The sequence below is a fragment of the Schistocerca serialis genome, chromosome 4 (genome assembly GCF_023864345.2).
Source record: "Schistocerca serialis cubense isolate TAMUIC-IGC-003099 chromosome 4, iqSchSeri2.2, whole genome shotgun sequence".
Classification (NCBI taxonomy): domain Eukaryota; kingdom Metazoa; phylum Arthropoda; class Insecta; order Orthoptera; family Acrididae; genus Schistocerca; species Schistocerca serialis.
In genome coordinates, this window is record NC_064641.1 from 127,557,386 (window position 1) to 127,578,092 (window position 20,707).

General features: G+C 39.6%; 1 protein-coding gene across 3 annotated transcripts in view; it reads right to left on the reverse strand.

Annotated features, from left to right (window-relative positions):
- Positions 1-20,707, reverse strand: part of LOC126475006 (tyrosine-protein phosphatase 10D) — a 338,696-nt gene that overhangs the window by 27,637 nt on the left and 290,352 nt on the right. For 2 of the 3 annotated variants that reach the window (XM_050102547.1, XM_050102545.1), the window contains exons 21-27: positions 16,483-16,589; positions 10,005-10,115; positions 7,422-7,617; positions 6,962-7,130; positions 3,734-3,986; positions 3,365-3,622; positions 835-983 (exon numbers count right to left, since the gene is read on the reverse strand). In XM_050102547.1, the coding sequence (XP_049958504.1) occupies positions 835-983; positions 3,365-3,622; positions 3,734-3,986; positions 6,962-7,130; positions 7,422-7,617; positions 10,005-10,115; positions 16,483-16,589 (1,243 nt within the window). The remainder of the gene's footprint in view (positions 1-834; positions 984-3,364; positions 3,623-3,733; positions 3,987-6,961; positions 7,131-7,421; positions 7,618-10,004; positions 10,116-16,482; positions 16,590-20,707) is intronic. The other variant, XM_050102546.1, reaches the window with a different exon arrangement.

The window sequence follows — 20,707 nt, forward strand, 5'->3', positions numbered from 1 at the left end:
CTCTGAAGTGTACTGTGCTACTCTTCAGAAATTGAAGAAACGACTTCAGCGTGTTCGTAGGCACAAAAATCTGAACGAACTTCTCCTTCTTCATGACAACGCAAGACCTCACACAAGTCTTCGCACCCGAGAGAAGCTCACAAAACTTCAGTGGACTGTTCTTCCTCATGCACCCTACAGCCCCGATCTCGCACCGTCGGATTTCCATATGTTTGGCCCAATGAAGGACGCAATCTGTGGGAGGCACTACGCGGATGATGAAGAAGTTATTGATGCAGTACGATATCGGCTCCGACATCGACCAGTGGAATGGTACCGTGCAGGCATACAGGCCCTCATTTCAAGGTGGCGTAAGGCCGTAGCATTGAATGGAGATTACGTTGAAAAATAGTGTTGTGTAGCTAAAAGATTGGGGAATAACCTGGTGTATTTCAATGCTGAATAAAACAACCCCTGTTTCAGAAAAAAAAATGTGTTGCATTACTTATTGAACTGCCCTCGTACATTTGAATTACCACGTACATTCTCACCAAAGAAATTTTTCCTCACGATTTATCCAATGAACGGATTACGTATCAGTGTATATAATGGTTTCATGTATATAGTGTATTTATTTCAAATGTGTGACTGTTTTGGAGTTAAGTTTCTTATAAAGGGAAAAAAAGAATAATTAAATATATGCGAGAATAGTCTTACTTCTCACCAGTAAACTTGGCAATTTATTATAGAGAAGACTCCTAAATTTCGTTCTTCTCACAAGAAAGTGAGAAGAGGTCCATCAAAATATTACAGTGTGATGCACATACAACAAACATAGTAACTGACTATACATACCTGCAATGGACAACAATTGGTCTCTGATCAGGGCCAACACGCTCTCTGAAGGCCCTTACAAAACGCACCAGTGTCTGAGGAGGGCTTGGAACACCAAAATCAGGCCAAGTTGTGAAATGAAAATGCCTTATTACTCTTGATACGTCACCCTGTAATCAAGACATGAAAATTTAGTGGAAAAATAAAATACTGAGACCGAAGAGGGCATATGACAAGTAGAAACACCTCTAGGCCACGAGCTATGATCACATACAGCTGGCGAAAAGTCTTCCAATAACATAATAACCAAAAGGAATAAGGTGGACTACAAGAAAGGACAGATTGCTACTAGCCTATCAGGGGAGCACTGAATTACAGACAGGCACAATTGGGGGGGGGGGGGGGGGGGCAGCGCGCACGCGCACAAACACACACACACACACACACACACACACACACACACACACACAGTGAGATGGAGGGATAGAGGGAGAGACAGCACACTAAGACCCGATTGCAGCTGCTTCTGAGGTGAGCAGCTATTCAGCTGATTCAGCTGGTGCAGATGGGCAGATGGTGGGGGTATGGAAGAGATGTCAGGTGAAGATGAGGACGGATGGCAGGGTGGAGGTGGAGGAAGATGCTAGCATTGCCTGTGGGAACATGATGGGGACTCAATAGGGCTACTAGGTGCAGCATCAGCATTTGTGGATATGATACACTGGTTCTTTCTGTCCTTGTTCAAAAGTCTGAATGGTGACTGATTATAAGTTTAATGGCAGGAAATATTCAAACTTTGTCATTGTGATTTGGCCAATCCTTATTCTGCTAGTTGGTCTATTTTTATTTCTACATGTAACCAGCATCTCACATTTGTTTACATTAAAGAGGAAAACTGAGGAATAGATGGCTGAAAGGTGAGGAGGAGTCCACTGAAAAAAGAGATGAGGACTAGACAAGAGTGAACAAAGAAAGATGGTGAGAAAACAAGACTAGATGGGGAGCCTTATATTCCAAACAGACCTAGCATGGGGCTGGAAACTGTTCAAGAAGATGATGATGATGATGATGATGATGATGATGATGATGATGGACTGTGAAGTGGAAACCACAGCTACACTAGGACCAGGAAGACTCCGTGCACCGACAGACAGGAGCCATCAAGCAGTGCAGAGAGCGGTTGTAAAAAGTCACATGGGATCGGTGGAAGGAATCACTTATGAGTTCCAGATTGCTACTGACAGTACAGCCAGAAGAATGACTGTGCATAGGGAGTTAAAAAGAATGGGGACAATAGTTGAGCAACTCCTCATGAGATACATATTCCTGTAATCTAAGCTAAGTGGTGATTGAGGTGGCGTTAAGAGTGATGCCCCTGACAGTAGATGACTGGAAACGAGTGATTTGGAGTGATGAATCATGCTGTATCCTCTGGTGATCCAATGGAAGAATTCAGGTTTGGCAAACACCTGGAGAATGAAACCTGGCATCATGTGTAGTGCCAACAGTGAAGTACAGATAAAGTAATGTTAAAGTATGGGCCAGTGGCAGCCAGTTATCATGTGGTGATGTGCCAGCAAATATTGTACTAAAATTATGCCATTTTGCTTCAAATCCAAGCCAGAATTCGCACTAAAATTATGCCATTTCTTTTCGAATGTGTGCTGGTATGCAAATAAAATGGATTACAATAAGTTTTATAGAACTATCTCTGCGATAACTAGGAACCTGTGTCGAGTGCCGAAATTATGTTCATCCACACTACAGTCGACTCAGAGAAGGGACACGGCTGTCTGTTTCCAACTGTGCATTCTGTTGCTCACAGTAACAGGTCAGTATTTTCCTTTGAAATTGCAAATAACATATTGTGAAAGTGTAGTGTAAGATGGGTTCTTGAGAAGCAGTTGCAAAAATGGATCCATGAGGGAGTGGTTACTTGCACTGGCTATTAATTTGTAGGCGCGGGATTGACTGACTCTACCACAATTTTTTTCCTTCAATGTAAAGCAATTAATTATAAAATTTTAAATATATTTAAACAGTTAACTATGCATACATAAAATTAATATGTTCAATTTGGTTATGATTACTATCCTTATAAGCCAAGAGGTGACAGATGGCCTTTAAAATGCTAGTATATGAGAAAATTTAGTATGAAAGTTCTTCCTCCCTTGATGTTGGGCACTAGTCTTGCAAAGATCCATATTTACACAATTATGATTGTATTTTGTTTGATGGAAGGTGCTGGAGCAAGTAACTGCTATAAGTTGTGAAAACCAACACATAATTACAATGACCATTAAACTATTTCTGATTTCATTTAAATAAAAAATAACTATATCTTTGTGTAAAACTGACAAAATACCTAAATTATACCTTTATATACAGCTTGTTGTTTAAAAACTTGCTCATCATATTCTCAAAAAACTTTTTCTTTTAAGGAACAGAAGACTAGATTTAATACTTGAAAAGAAACAATGTACAGATCAGTTATCAGATATACCATGTCGGTAATTGAAAACCAATCAGCAATTAGTACACACAGACTTACACGGCACATCATAAACTCAGTCACACTCCAATCAGGATAATGACTGTCATTCAGAATCTGGACAGAGATGTCTCCATAGTAGACTGGCATCGTGTCATATGGCCAATAATGGTCACACTTTTCCCTCCCCTTCTCAATGCAACGAGTCAGCATAACTATTGCCCGTGAATTACTCTCCCAACACATACGCCAGAAATCATCACGTGTGGAATGCAATGGTCCTTGTGTTACCAAGAATTCTCTTGGTGAATTATGACCCTGAGGAAAGAAAATAAACAAATATAATTATTTCCTCATAAACAGTGAAAAATGAAATGCACATTTTAAAGAAAAAGAAAACAAAAATCAATTTCTTGTTGTTGTACTTACAGGCACGTAGTTGGCATTTATGTAATCAGAACCTTCTTCATCATCCACAGGTTGCAGTTTAAAACGAGAATGATCATAAGGCAAGATATTGGTGAAGCGATTCTTCGGGCGATTGCATGGCAAGTCAGCTGCACTGCATGGCTGGTCACGGCCAATGTGTTTAAGTTCCTCAAACTCTTCAGAGAATCGGAAATCAGAATCAGCAGACATGATGCGATAGTGTTCTGCAAAGTTTTCCAGTCTGATAGGCCTGCTGATGAAAGACAAATAGAAGATCTGAAGTAGTTGTGAAAAGGTACATTTTGATCAATTATTTTTCACAAACACAGATTCCTTTAATCTTAAGACAGTGAGTTGTTTTTCTCAGTGCCTACAAAACGTTATTCATGGACACAGTTCCTATGCATCATATTTGTATTTCTGTTATTCTAGTTTTTTGTTTCCAAGATTATTTTCTCAGAGTTCTCACAATTTGCAAGAATGATAGCATTAAAACCTCATTTTGTAGACTACACATAAACACAACGCATTATGATCTAAGAGGTAAGAATATGTCATAGCTATCCAACCATAAATTTATAGACAATCTTTAATAATTTCAGAAATTTTGAATGCCTGAAGCTACATGAAAAGTGTAAGATTACTGTTCTTTGATTTCTAAACAACTAACTAATATTTTCAAGAAATTCATTAATAAAGCACTTCAACAGCTGGAATAGAATCCAACTAAAATACAAGGGGTGACACAAGAACAACAACAAATCCTTTCCTTCAGGCTGTGAAGCAATAGTGACTGGCATCCTTCTAAGTTCCTCTCCTACATTCCTCATTACATCAGTTAACCATGGAAGTGTCAGAATGGACAGAGTATTTTGTTTTCAAGAATGCTGTTTTGCACTTTCAGCAACCACAAGTAATGAGATGTGTTGTTATGGGTATGACCATCGAATATTATTGTGATTATTTCATCCTGGATTTTCAATTGTTCAGTATTACAAGTAATGATATATGGTGTTACAAGTATGACCATGCAATAATTGAGCCAGTGGGAGATTAGCAACAGTGCACTACAAATGTTTCCCTAGTTACCATGTTAGCAAACATTACTACCTTCAAGTACTAAATAACAATGCAGGGCATTGCAGAATAGAAATAGCATGTATTGTGGCAAACAAAGGGTTGATCCTCCAATGAAACAATACACTCAGTTACACAGCAATCAATATAAGGCACTTTCTTGCTAAAAACAGAATGTCAGTGGTCTTGCAATCATCCTACACACTGCTGTTAGCTTCCTGTGATTTTTTCTGTTCCCTGCACTGAAAATACAAATCACTAACATGTATAAGATCATTAAAAATGAGTACTTGAACCTAACTGATACTTCCATATACTAGAGTGTGCTGAAAAGTAATGCCTTCGAATTTTTTATGTGAAAACTCTTTAAAACTTTTAAAATAAAGTAAACCTTATTAACATTCAACATACTTATTCTTCATGTCCACATATTTATACCTCAACAGTCACCCTGGTGATGAACACATTTCTTCCAACGAGAGAACAGTTTGATGATACTGTCATTGTAGAATGTTTGATGCTGCCGATGGAGGTACATCACCTCTGCGTGCACTGCTTTATAACTATCAAAGTGAAGTCCTCAAAGGTGTTCTTTAAGTTTTGAAAACATTAAAGTTGGATGGGGACAAGCTGTGGCTGTAAGGAGGAGGATCAATGACAATGAAACCTAAGGCATTGGTCTGTTATAGAGCTCATATGCTGACTGGCATTGCCTTGCTGAAGGAGAGTTAGCTCCATGTGTGGAGGCACATTTTCTGCAGTTATAGACTCAACTACAGCACACTGTTTCTCACACACTGACATAGTTACATTACACATCACCATGTTACATAGGATAATTCAGAGCTCTCTAGCGGCAGAGGGTTGCAGCTAGTTTTAGCTAAGGGAGAAAGTTGACCGAGTACTATGCACAATACGTAATACCTCAGCTGATATTGAGAACAGAATAAACAATTTGAAAGCATTACTTTTCGGCATGAACTCATATGTCAGGTGCCTTGAAACAGTGTAGTAGACACATTTTGTAGAACTTCACATCTACTGCCTCTCCACCCATATGAAAGAAATTCTAGTTACTTTTGAATGCCCTCTCATATGCTACTCATTCCTAGAGCTTGTCTTTAATACTTCCAAACTGCATCCAAGTGCTATTCCATAACGTTTACACATTTAAAAATGATTTAACATGCTTATAGTTAATACGAGCTTGCTCTTTCTATTTCATTCTTTGGTTTCTGGTGCCCAGAACTTTACACATGCCCAACATACATTACTGTGCACACGATGCATTTGTATAAACACAATGCTTCTTGTGTTCTACATCTTTGACAATATCTACCTCTGCCCCCCACAGGACATGAAGAACATATTGGAAGGTCCAGAGTCAGAGAGTAGCAATAGAGAAAGAGTTTGTGAAAGTTTTTGTTTTTGGATGTGCACAGCTAAGGCATTAGACAAGAGAGACATTGTGTCTCAACTATGATGGCGTGACAGGCATATTAATCTCTGATACAAGGTACTAGGGTGCATGTGTACTGAATAGCTGATGAAGTAGATATAGCATAGAGTAGTGACACAAATCATCTCACTGCAAACAGTCAATTGGGCATATGACGCACTAACAAGGTCCAGTAAACAGATGTTGCAGATGTAGTGCACACAAGCACCCACAGTTAGTTCTAATCATATAGTGTTATCAGTACTTGTGCAGCACTGGACTACACTGCAATAGTGGTGGTTCAGCAGAAAGAGCGATTGAACAAGTTTACATTTCACATCCTGTGGAAATGTGTTCCAAAACTAGGACATAGTGGCAATTGGAACTCTTCTTGCAGATAGCAACATTATTGGCCATATGTCTAACGTTATACCCAACTTCTTCATAGTTTTTCATAAGGTACTGGAACACCGTTAGGAAGAATAGGGGTTAATGGCTTAGAATAAAGCACAAAGCATAGTACAAGAGAAGTGAAACTTACATGCTCCGTCAACAATAGCATTTGAACAGCACACACTTAAGAGAATGAAACTTAAACCATTTTTTATATTGTTTCGTTTGTAGTCAATAGTGTAGACATAAAACAATATAGGGAATATTTTTAAAAAATGATATACTGGCTGTATCTGTATGAATTAAAACTATTTAGTTACCTTGTTTCAATTATACTGTCAGGTATAGACAAGTTATCATTTCCTCTGCTTTCTGCAGTTTTTCGCTTCGATCTTTTCTGACGACGAAGTGTCCATACTGTTATTGCAAGCAGTAACAATAATATTAAAGGCACAACAGTTCCCACAACAACTGGTGTGTTATCTTGATCTGGAATTTTTAACAAAACAAAAAGAAAATTTAACACAACTTGTCTTTCAGTGGTACCTTATAAATTAAGGCTTAACAAAATTGTTTCAGAAAATGTCAGAAAAGCTCAGTAACGTTATTTGGCTATTTTTATTAATACAGAATCTTTTTTATGTTATGAAACTAATGCCTTCTTATAAGGCTTCAGATTGTAATGAAGTGAATACAAAAACAATGCTAACTTATAACAAACATTCTAATATAAAACTTGCTGCCTCAATAACTACACTAAAAACAATTATTATGCTATACCTGTCTGTATTGGAAATGAATAGTAAGTATCAGTAAATTTGTCCACATCCGTGAAGGCACGAATCTTCACTTTATACGTGGATCCAGACTTCAATGCACCATTGCAATAGCCCAACTTTCGCATATCACAGCTCTCTGTTCCAATAGTGAAATCTTCAACAGTAGAGTTCTTGAAGGGGTTGTATGGATCTAGAACCTTCAACAAATACCCACTTATTAGTTTACCACTATGACTCTTAACAGGACAAAAAACAACACAAGTTCACACAACACATTATAATTTTAAATGGCCTACAAATAATGCCACGCTCCCACAGAGATATTTGTCACATTTAACTTCATTTATGCACATAACTCACATTTCTTGTTTATTAACTATAGCCAGCAAGATTATAAGTATTTAACCTGACACAACAATCATGTTTCTTTCTGACTAATATAATACGAAAATCTCCGCCTGAACAGGCCACGAAGGCCCAACGGTACCAATACACATACATATCAATATATAATACAATATGTAAAACAAAAATTCTTATTGGGTCCAGAGTTTGTGTTTTCCAAAGGAAAAACACACCAATGTGAGCTTTGCTGGAAGTCAAAACTGGGTAACTTTGTGAAGCACCAGGGTGTAAGACATGTGTTGTCTACCTTAGAAGGCATTTTGGCCAACGCCTCAGATGTTAGGAGTCGTGCCTGTCTGCCACTCAATATCTCCTCTATGTGCTGTGATCTATCCCTTTCACAATAGTGTCTGGATGTAGATCCAGAATTATGTCTTTTGTAAGCAATGCTCCAAAACATACATACACCAAAGAGGGGGGAGGGGGGCACACAGAGAGAGAGAGAGAGAGAGAGAGAGAGAGAGAGAGAGAGAGAGAGAGAGAGAGAGAGAGATTTTTTTTTGGGGGGTGGGGGGTGGGGGGGGGGTGTTACTGCATGTTCAGACTGAATGAGTCCATGGTGTGTATCTGGAATTTTACATTTAAGGGACAGAACTGTGATAATATGTTCATTTATTCCAACAATTTTGCAGAACTTTCTGTTTTATCCTTAAAATAAAACACACAAAAAAAATTCTGATATAATTACAGAAGCCTCCCAATAGCCTAGAAGATTGGTTAACTATATCAGTTATTTTTTTCAGAAAACAGTGTTCATAATGCAACTAGTTCAATAATAAGCTCAAGCATTAAATATAAGGTGTACTTTAAGAAATTGTCAAATGGTTAATTAACTCATTACTATAACCGGACTGCAGATGCTGAGGACATTTAATGGCACCAACTACTGTTTGCCACACTCTGCTTTATGTGTTACTGGTTGATTTACAAGACACTTAAGTAAGTAGGTGCATTAACTGTGTGACAATGTACACATTTGAAGAGAACACACAAAAGTGAAGTTTTTTTTGCAAATTGTGGAAAGTTTTCAATTTGCATAACCCACGAACTATATCAGTAAGGTTAAGTGCTATTAATGAGTAGCGTTTTTCAAAAGGGTCACAATTTTGTTTATGAAGATACACGGCCTACACAACATTATGTGAAGAGTTAGTGCAGTTTGAAAGACTGCTGATGAGATAGACATCACTATAAGATTGTCGCTTGAAATTTTAACTGAAAAATTTATAACGAGTTGCAACAATGCAAATACCATTGACCGAGCCCAGTGAAAATTGGACAGTAAATGCTTGGTTATGTGTAAGAGACAGTTATAACTGTGGACAAAATAATCCTCAATCTTGTATCCCAACAATATACTTGTGCAGGGGGCCATTCCTCATCTGTCGTTTTCTGGAAAAAAAAATATCACACACAATTTGCATCTTAAGTATCCTACTGACTTGGCACCAGAAGCCATTTTGCCTGTCTCCTAAACTCAAAATCACATCAAATTAATGTTGCTTCTTAAGCACAGAAGAGATCTGAAAACTTTAAAAGAAGGGCATTACATGGAACATTTCAACTGTGGAAGATGCACAATGACTGGTATCTAAACAACTAAAAGAATTATTCTGGAAGGATCAGCACCTGAAATGACATTGTGCAACAAAGAAATGTTTATATCATAATACAAAAACTTATATTAGCAGCTGTTGCGAAAAAACTGCCAGTATCTACTTTATTAGGTCTTATTCATCACTCTTTATTCAAGCTGTCACTAGATTAATCAATTTTTCTTATTTCAAATTATTGTTGTGATATAACTATGCTGCATGTGTGGAACATTGGTTCGATGTACAACTAAATATTTTTTCTTGCCACTGGTACTGCCCCTATGCTACCTGTTTGCAATGACAGAAGTCAGTTGCTTTATAAGCTACTGGAAGGAATGCTCACTGACTTGAAAGGAAACATCATAATAGTAACAGGTCTTGGCATTAGAAATGAATATCTACTTTTCCTTTGTTGTTCAAATATTGTATTGCAATAATGTGACACGGTCTACTTTAACTTTCTGAGTGTTCACTGTATCAATTAAGAAAAAATAGGGAAAAAAAGGGCAACTTACAGAAGTTATGTTCGTAACTACAATTATGAATCCCTTTAGCACAGAAGCTACACTAGTAAACGGATTTACCTGATATGGAGGCCAAACACTGTACGCTTGAACGTCTCTCCAGCTGGGCATCTCCAACCCCGAAGCATTTTTACTGTCATCTTCAGCTACAATAATTGTGTAAGATGTGATCTGAAAGAAAGGAAGATAATATAGATGCTAGAGAAATGGAAATATCAATCCAAACATATAATTATTATACCAACACTTTGCAAGAAATGAGCCAGCTGACATCCAACAATAACCATAAAAGATTGAAATAAAACTGTTACGTATTAATTGGTGGCACTTATTCCCATCAAAGGTGACAAATACTAGCTTACAGCATGAATGGATCGTCACTTAATAACCAAAAAAGCTTTTCAAATTCCATGTGATTTCCCCCTTAACCTGTCCTATTTCCATCCTGGTCCTTTAGATAACACAATTTCATATACCCATTTCCCCCTCTTTTGGTAAATTAAGTAATCTGCAGTTCTGAATGTTCACATTACTTCTATAGTGGTGTCTGTGTCTGCTACCACTTGAGATATAGAACCTTTTTTCGTATCTTTATTTGGTTGTAATTTCATTTTTTAGATTATTCTCACTTTAGAAGAATACTAATGGGTTACAGTTAATCTGAAGAGACTTTGGTATCCTGGCCCGGCAAATGTGAAAGCCCACCAGACAGTACGGACCTCAATGACTGCCACTAGATGGCACTGTCCTAATCTGCGAGCACTGCTGTCACCGTTGCAGTGTTGATTATGCAGACGTGCCCATCCTGCCACCCCATCATCATTCGAGTGCAGCCACTCAGTCTGTCAGTTGTGATTCCATTGTGCTATCGTATTTGATCTTGCTACTTTGTTCTGGTCCTGGATCACTAAATCTTAGATTTTCAGTCTCAGTTTATTTACTGGACTTGTCATTCCACCCTCCTATGTCCATTGTCTGTCTTTGTCTCATTGTCATCCACTGTTTGTTTACTCTCTGGTGGCTCGCTGCTGATGTCCTTGGCCTGTCAGCCCGTCTCCACAGATTCTCGAGTTGTTCCCGATCACTATCATTAGCAATGAAGCAAAAAGGTTAGCAGTGCCCCATGGACACAAAGTTCATGCAACTTCTGAAACAGCAACAGCTGTTCCCACAGCAGCAGTCACAACAGCAGTTGCAACAACAGATTGAATTGCTCTGTCAGGAAATTCAGCTTTTGCCAGACCACTTGCAGGTTAAAGATGTGGTCACTTCACAGGCGGAGTGCCTCACACCCGTACCCCTGTTTCCACTGTTTAATGACACCAAAGGGTATTGAGACACATATCTGCAGCAGCTCAAACAACACTTGCCACTTTTCAGGTTTGAAATGACGCACTCCAACAGCCACTCTTCCTTTCTTGGGCTTCCCTGGTGATGTTTTTCCTACTAAAGAATTGGTTCCACTCTTAAATATGGTTGTGATCACATTTGAAGAGATGTGTTTGCTGTGGTCAAATTATTATTTGGACCGATTTCATGTTGCCGCATCACACCACAAGCTCCATTGATACCACAAGCAACCTGGTCGGTTATACCACTCATGGTCACTGATATGAAAGGATTGTCACTGCTGCAATTTCACTTGTATGAAACCATCCTTACAATGTAGACTTTTTGATCTCAGGCATAGTGGTCCAATCGGATCTGGATCTGGAGGTGTGCACTGCAGCCCTCAAACTGGACAACCTTTACTAGGACAGTATTTTGAAAATTACACACTCTTCTTGAGATTTTGCAGGCAACCCCACATTCTCACAAGTCTTTTTCCCAATGGCAGCTTCATGAGTCACTGATTTTGAATACGTCAATGGTCTCTGAACAGCCTGTCATGCCCCACTGGTGTAAGCAGCAGGGTCTTTCATCGTTTCCTGACTGCTGCACTGCACACTCACATGTACACTGTCCAGATAGCTGGGTGCACTCCACTCATTAGGAGAAAAATGGGCATCTCTGAGCCATCTGTCATCAATCATCAGGACAATTGGTTGCCATTCCCCATATGCATCAAGGGATCGTGCATGAACTTCAGACAGTTGTTTCTCAGGGTGATCTTTCTGCCACTAAACTGTTTATCAATCTCGTGATTTCCATGCGGATACAGGAGCTACCCTTTTCTTGATTAGCCTCCAAACATATGCTAGTCTTGATTCTCCTAACCTGGCCCCACCATCCCCCACATTGGCCATGCATAGTGACAGTTCAATGCCACACTGGTATCAATTCACAATCAACGCTGCATATGAAATGGTCAAACGGCTGATGACTCTGTTTATTGTCAATAGTCACTCAGCTGGCAACACATTTAGTCTGGATGCCTTCTTGCTGTTTGGATTCTTCATCAATCATGAGGTTCAGGCCATCTCTGGCACAATTCCCTTCCAGGTGCTTGAAGATATCAGTACTGCCTTTGCACCTCTATTCGAACCTGGCCTGGGGTGCATCATATCTCCTTGAGCCCAGATGCAGTACCCCATTTCAGCTGGAAACATCCTTTTTCTGTCTCCTTATGAGTGACCATTAAGCAAGAACTCAATCACCTCCACGAAGCCAAGGTTATTGAAGCTGTTACAACCAATGCTTGGGCCACACCCCTAGTAGTGGTCGAGAAACCCAGTGGGTCCCTTCCACAACGTGGAGATTTCAAATCAACAACCAATGCCCAGGCACAAGTAGAAACCTATCCCATACCACATAGAGAGGACCTTCTTACAAAGCTTGGCAGAGGTGAATATTTTTCAAGATAGATCTTGCCAATGCATATTTGCAGATCCCACAGGATGAGGAATCACAACATTTTGTGGTCATTAACACTCCCTTTGGCTTATATAAATACAAGAGCTTGCCCTTTGGTAACTCTTCCACTCTGGCAATTTTCCAGAGATATCTGGAACAGTTAACCACGTCCATCCCTGCGTCTACCAATTATCTTGATGATGTGATTATTACGGGCATGACACACCAGGGCCAATTGCACAACCTCTGGACCCTTGTTACTACATTGTGTGATGCAGTACTCGAGCACCGCTTACACAGATGCCAGTTTTTTAAGGAGCAAGTGGGATAACTCAAATACTTGCTCAACAGAGACAGGATGTGCCCCACTGACAGCAATGTTTCTGTTATTGACTCTTTACACTGCCCCCAAAATTTACAGGAGCTCAGGTTTTTTTTTTTTTTCTCCCCCCCCTCGGAAAAGTGAATTATTACTATAAATTCCTCCCACAAGTGCCCCACATCTGTATCTACTCAACCGGTTGTAAAAGAAGGACGCCCAGTACAGATGGTGAGAAGACCTTGAGCATGAATTCACACAGCTGAAGTGTCTGCTGCGCTTGGCACTCTGCCCTACTCCCTTTAATCCGTCACATTCACTGGTTTTGTTCAGAGATGCTTCTCCCTGTAGCATTGGGGCAGTTCTGGCACATATGAACGATGACAGTAGTGAGCATGCGATTGCCTGTGCTTCAAAGACACTGACACCCACTCAAAAGAACTACTCACAAATTGAAAAAGAAGCTTTAGCAATCGTCTTTGCCATTAAGAATTCACATGTTCACCTATTTAGGGCCAAGTTAACCCCCATTATGGACCGTAAAGCTTTGATTGCACTCTTTGGTCCCTGCTCTTGGCTTCTGGAGCAGACGACCCAACAGCTCCAGCACTGGGTGCTTTTACTGAGCTCCTACAATTGTACCATTAAATACTAACCCATGCCAGAATGCCCAAATGTAGATACCCTCTAGTCTTCCCTTGGGGCTCAACCTGGCTGTAGACCAACAGGGGCTTTAAACCAACAGGCTATATCCTTTTTCCACACCAATGTGGAATGGCAGCATGCTTTGATAGGGTTCCCCATCACAGCTACTCCCATCACTGCAGACAAGTACCACAACCCTGTTTTATGGCACATCATGCACTATTTTCTCCATGGATGGCCAACATTTCAAAGTCCACTGGTCCAGAACTCTGGGCCTGGGCTTGCCTGTACCACCATTTGTTGGTCATTTCCATATGTCCTCCTGCTTCATGCAGAGTTGGATACTCATCGTGTCATCATCCCATCCACTCGAGGTCTCATGTTTTGCAACTTCTCCACTGTGGGCAGTGGGTATGTCACAGCTGAAAGCCCTTGCATGGTGACATGTCTACTGGCCGGGACTTAACAAGGACGTGGAGGTCACGGTGCACACCTGCTCTGCTTGTGCCCGCAACCAGGCTGTTCCTCCACAGTCTTTCAACCACTGCCCCATCCCACATCACCTCTGGAACTGCATTTAACTGGACTTCGCTGGCCCTATTCTGAGCTCTATGTGGCTCTATGTGGCTCATTGTCGTGTACGTTTATTCTAATTACCCACATGTGGTCAGCATCGTGTACAGCACCACTGACATCACCCTCAATACCTTCCTCCAGATACTAGCTACTGGAGGGCCTCCCCGCACCATCGTGATGGACAATGAGCTCCATTTCACGGTGACAGCTTTCATACAGTTCTGCACCTCCAATGACATTGAGAACCTGTTTAGTCAGCCATTTCACCGTCCTCCAATGGAGAAGTGGAGGGTATGGTGTGAACGTTTAAGCAGCAAATGGTAAAGGTGGCAGGAACTTGTGCCACCACCAATGTGCTCACCTTGTTTCTGATGAGCTGCAGGACCACAGGTGCGACTGACCACAGTCCGGTAGAGCCCCTCCCTCACTCGTACAAGGGGAAATCCTCATGCATACTGGCTACAGTGGTTGCTACCCGTGTGCGATGCCTTATGAAGGTGGGCACAATGAGGGGCTTCGAGTATCATCACAAAAATCAACTCCATCCGCACCTACTGACCGCACCACTGTCAGTGGTTCAGTCGGACCCAGAACACCCACCCTTGTCGATCCCCCACTCCTTCACTGGTACAACTTGCACTTCAGGGCACCAGCGGCGACTACTGTAAACATGGGTATGGAGGTGGCCATCTCAGTGCTACCTCCACTCCACAGCCATTGTCATCCCTGCTGTTAAGCCCTAGCGCATTGCTAGATGTCCCGGATTTTGGAAGGTGTGGATCTCGATGATGTTGGCTAGATGGCACTGCTCTAATCTGCAAATGCTGCAGGGCCAGTTACACAGATATGCCCATTGTGTCGGCCCATCGACGATCGCGGCTGACCTTTACAGCCAGCAGCACAGCTGCTAAGTAAGTCAGTTGTGTTCCCACTGTACTACCATATTCAACTAGCTACACATTGTTCTTTGGTCCTGAATGCACTATGTCTTAGATATTTGATCTAGGTTTATTTGTTGACTTGTTATTCTACTGTGCCTCTCTGTTGTCTGCCCTTTTCCTTTGTTGTTCATCCCTCTGTTTGCTCTCTGATGGTTCACTGTTGAAGTCTTTGCACAGTCTCTGCAGGTTTTTGGATCGTTCCTGGTCTTGTTCAATTCTATTCACTATAGAAATGAAAAGGTATAAAAGACGGAAAATATGATAAGAAGATAGATGGAGACGGGAGAATATATAGGCAAAAGAAAAAATCAAAATCAAAAGAGACACGATGCTGTTACAGAGATCAATGAGAGACAACCCATCTGAAAATAAAAAAGGGAGAAAGGGAGGTTGAGCAATCAAATGTAAAAGAATCATGGGGAAGGCCACAGGCAAGGTGGATGGTAACAGTCAAGTGAGGGCTGATCAACCAATTCTCTTCTCTGTAACATTCAGAAGGGCTGCTTTTAATTTGGGGAAGGGGAGGGGGAGGAAAGGAATGGGGAATAAGGTAATCCAAACAACCACAATGGCGAAACGTACTTTGTAGCTTCTGTGTTACATGGAATATTCGGCAACAGGATGTTGAGTGTTGTTAATGTACGCATTGGTCTGTTGCCATTCGAAAACACCTTCTCGTCTTCCTCTTCAACATCAACATTAACCACCATAACCAACACCAACCAAAACAGCAACAATGACAAAAGGTTACTTTTTTAAGTCTATTTTAAATTAATTTTTGGTCTTCTATCTCTACATTAAGTAATGCTGTCATCAACCTGAATGATGTAATGAACAATGCAGTGCTTTGCTAGGAATGGTCCTTTTGGAGGTGATATGTTCTTGCCTTCTTCTGACCTTTGAACTGGCATACCTAGCCAGTTATTTGGGTGCTTACAATTTAATGAGGATCCCAAACCATGTGCCAACTTGGCATTTTTCACACACGGAAATCATTGCAAGATATGAAAGAACTGTCAGAGGCACAGAAAAAAACTTACGTTTGTTTGAGGACTGAACTCCCTGAGCTTTGAATTTGTAGCTTGGCACTTACTCACTAGCCACAAAGCCTTACATTTATTAACTCTACAGCAATACATTCAATATAACAGTAGTTCTAAATCAGAGATTGCCACATTCACTGAAGATTTTTACAAGTGCAGCTCACAAATATGTCCACTATTGTGCTCTTGTATTTCATACAAAACTCAACACATCTACTTACAGCTCCATTTTGTTCCGAAAAATAATTCTTGCGGAAGCGTATCTTGATCGTGGTAGAACTGCGGGACACTTCAGTTGGAAATACCTGAGTGTTTGGCTTGGGTGGAGCTGTAATACAGGAAAGAATAAAAGCAAGATTCACATTTCGACCATCAAAATTTAAAAAAATATAAATGCCATCATACAACAGGAAATCCAGGATGGAATGTAAAAATATTATGAAAAGCTTTCCGACAGTCTTTTGTTGAGCCTTTCTGTGACTCAGCATCTTTGCTATATGGTGATAGCAACTATCCTTTTCATAATATTGTTACAAATGCAATCATAAACAGTCAAGTCCAACATTAAGACTATGTCTACTATACACCAAGGCAGAAACAGAGTAAAATTCTGTGTAATAAGAGGGAATACAAGTGCTTATATACTAATCACAAAAATTTAAACATTGTAACAAGACACGCTGATACAAATTATAAAAACAAAAGATAACTGTTGTTGAGTTTTGAGTTAAAAAACCAGATTTTTTCAGTCAAAAATGAATGAGAATGGAAATAATGTGACTGCCGACTGATACAAGTAGTAGATAAAAGTAACCTACTTAAGACCCATGAAAAATTTATTATTAATTAAGGTTTCTGCCACAAATGCATACAGTTTTTTATTGGAGATAATAGTTCATGTCATGTAGGAAGGTGGCCCAATTTTCAGCCCTCCTGTGCATCCCCCACCATTAACTGCTTGCAGCCAATAAGATTCATTCTCTCTCTGAGTGGCTAGCCGTGAGTTACAAACTCCACTGTGAGACTCTCTCTCCTGCATGCTGCACTCTTGCCATACTTCGCAATAATGCAGTTTAATTCACAGAGCGACCAAACTATTCATTCAGATGCTGATATTGCCTTCTTGTAGCAGTATAGCCGTGAAAGCATATCTGTAAACATTTTAGTGTGATTTCCAAATGCATGTGTCAGGCGAAGAAAATAAATGTGAAGTTCCACACAAGCAACTTTCATTAAATTGCATGCTTATGGATTATCGTCTTAATTGTGCGACTGTGTTTATGATTTGCTGTCAGAAAGGTCACAGCATATAGTAATCGATGGAAAATCATCGCGTATAACAGAAGTGATATAAGGCATTTGCAAGGAAGTGTTGTAGGCCTTCTGCTGTTCCCAATCTAATAAACAATTTAGGAGACAATTTGAGCAGCCCTCTTACACTGTTTACAGATGATGCTGTGATTTACTGTCTTATAAAGCCATCAGATGATTACAACAAATTACAAAATGATTTATACAAGATAGTTGTATGGGGAGAAAAGTGGCAGTTGACTTAAAATAATGAAAAGTCTGAAGTCATCCACATGAGTACTAAAAGGAATCAGCTAAATTTTGATTTAGAGGATGACACGCGCAAATTGAAAGGCTGTTGAATTCAACAAAATACTTGGATTACAATTATGAATAACTTTTAATTGCAACTATCACATAGATAATGTTGTGTGGAAAGCAAACCAAAGACTGAAATTTATTTGTAGCACATTTATAAAACGCAACAGGTCTACTAAAGAGACTACTTACAATATGTTTTTCTGCCCTCTTCTGAAGTATTGCTGTCTGTTGTGGGATCCACAGCACTTAGGATTGATTAAGAAAGTTCACAGAAGGACAGCTTGTTTTGTATTATCATGAAATGGGGAGAGACTATTACGATATGATACGCAAATTTGGGTGGCAATCATCATAACAAAGGCATTTCTCGTTGTGACAGGACCTTCGAATGAAATTTCAGTCATCAACTTTCTCCTCAGAGTTTGAGAATACTTTGTTGGCACCCACTTACATAAGAAGGAATTATCATTATAATAAAATAAGAGAAATTACAGCTTGCACAGAAAAATTAAAGTGTTCACATTTTCCGCACTGTTCGGGAGTGGAATGGTAGAGAAATAGTTTGAAGGTTGTTCAATGAATCTTCTGCCAGGCACTTAATTGTGAATTGCAGAGTAATCATGTAGATGTAGGCACTTCACAAGCAGACGCGGAGATTTATTCCCCGCATTTATAACTTTTTCAAATCCAAAAGCGAGACTTCTATTTTTGTCATTTTGAAGACTCAAGAAAGAACTGCAGAAGCATGAGTCGACAAGAGAACTGTACAGAGAATAGTAAACAAAAGTGTAGTAGCTGTAGAAATCTTAGGAAAACTTGTTTTTGTGTGTTCTGGAAAGTATCGAAATCACAAGATACCTGTAACACAAACAGATGGTTTCGCTGACTATATTTAAAGGTGCTCCGTGTTTAAAATGTATATTAGAAAGAAATACCTGACATCACAAAAGCTTGTTACAATTGTGCCTGAGCAAACTGGCTTCAAAGGCAGTGCTTCGTCAATGCATACAATTTTAAAAGATATTGGTTTCAAAAATGTTAAGAGAGAGTTTTTAATTGAAAGAAGTGACATAAAAGCAGCACAAACCATGTCCCTTAAAAAGATGCATGACACGAGAGGAAGAGGTAGTTCTACAGTGTATTACCTTGTGAAAAATGAGTGAATCAGAATCAGTCCATGAGTAGCTGCTGGAGAATAAGTGACGGTACTGGGTGTTTTAAAGTTCCAATAGGAAAAGGTTCTTGGATATTTATTCTGCATGCTGGCTCTTCCTCCAATTTTGTTCCTGAGAGTAAACTCATATGTAGGTGTTAGAAAAATAGTAGCGACTACCTTTCAGAAATGAACGCTGTCACTTTCAAGAAGTGGTTCACTTTCAAGAAGTGATTCTTGCCATACCTCGCTTCAAAGTCAGTCACTGTAATTACCATGCCAGTCATCATTCAGCAGTTACAGAAAAAAGACCAAGTATGAGCACCAGTAAAGGGAATATTGAGCTCTGGCTGAAAAATAGAAATATCACAGACAATTAAAAACCAGATTCATGCTGAACTCCTGGATCTCGTTAATCTATAAAAATCACATGACAGAATGTACAAATTCGACTTTCTTGTATGTGAATGCTGTCACGCAGTTTTGTGTTTATCCACACATCACTGTCAGTATAAACTGACAGAATTAATTTGCACACAGGTTTCAAGCTACGGGGAGGGGGGCAAACATTCAAGATCACAAACACTGGAATACTTGTGCATGAAGCAATAGACAGCATCTCTTTCATCGTGGCCACACTATGTGCCGGCATGCTAAAAGTGTCACAAATATGACTTCGGCAGGGAGGTAAAGATGTATAAAAGCCATGAACCTATCATCTTAAATTTACAATCGGAGGGTTCAGACATGGACTCGGATAGTAGATGGTATTACGATGTAGACTTTGAACCAAAGTAAAGTAACAATCTTTCTTGGTTTTAAAGACTCATGGTTTAAAAGCGTTTTTGTCACATAAAAATTGCACACACATTAAATGACAACTTCCTAGATTAGGGATATGTATCCTATGAAGTATTAAGACTATAGTGTTCAACACATTGCCCAAGGAGAAGTGACCTTTTTCCAGAGTGTTGTACGCTCTAATTACTCATGAAAAAAAACCCAATGTTTTGACAAGTAAACCCCCATCATTTTCAAGGCACAAATTGGAAAATGCCTTACAATAACTGGGAGAGTTACCTGTCGTGATATCAGTGGTTTTTGATATTATCAGTCAGCACTCCATTGAGTTATTCACAGAAGATAGTTAATTGTTAGCTTGTACAATGGATCATAAATGCGTTCTCACACTGTAACATCGAATGAATTACTTGCAACTCATAATGCCTGTTGACACTGAAAAATATAATAACATACTGACAATTTTTACAATAGTCTTATGCACTAATCTTTGCTTTCAGTAATTCTTTTTTACGTATAGTGATTTACATTGAGCTGCAGTGAAACGTAGTGCTTTATAAACACTTTAAAAAAATTGTACTGGGTACAAGCACCTGTCAAACAAATATAACGATTTCTGTTTGAGTTTGAAGTTTATTTTGTTCTGTATTACATTTTTACTTATGATGTAGTCCAAATCGCAATAAATGGCAATCACAGTGACCCTTTTCAATGATGCTGTCATTAGACAATTGTCATTTTGAGAAAAATTGTACCTGACATCTTCATATAGCTACATCAGCTGTTCTGATGTCACACAAACAATTGCTATGGAGCAGTGGATACAACCTCAAGAAGTGAAGTAAGATTTCTCTCATGCAGTCGACTGATGGAAATTGGTT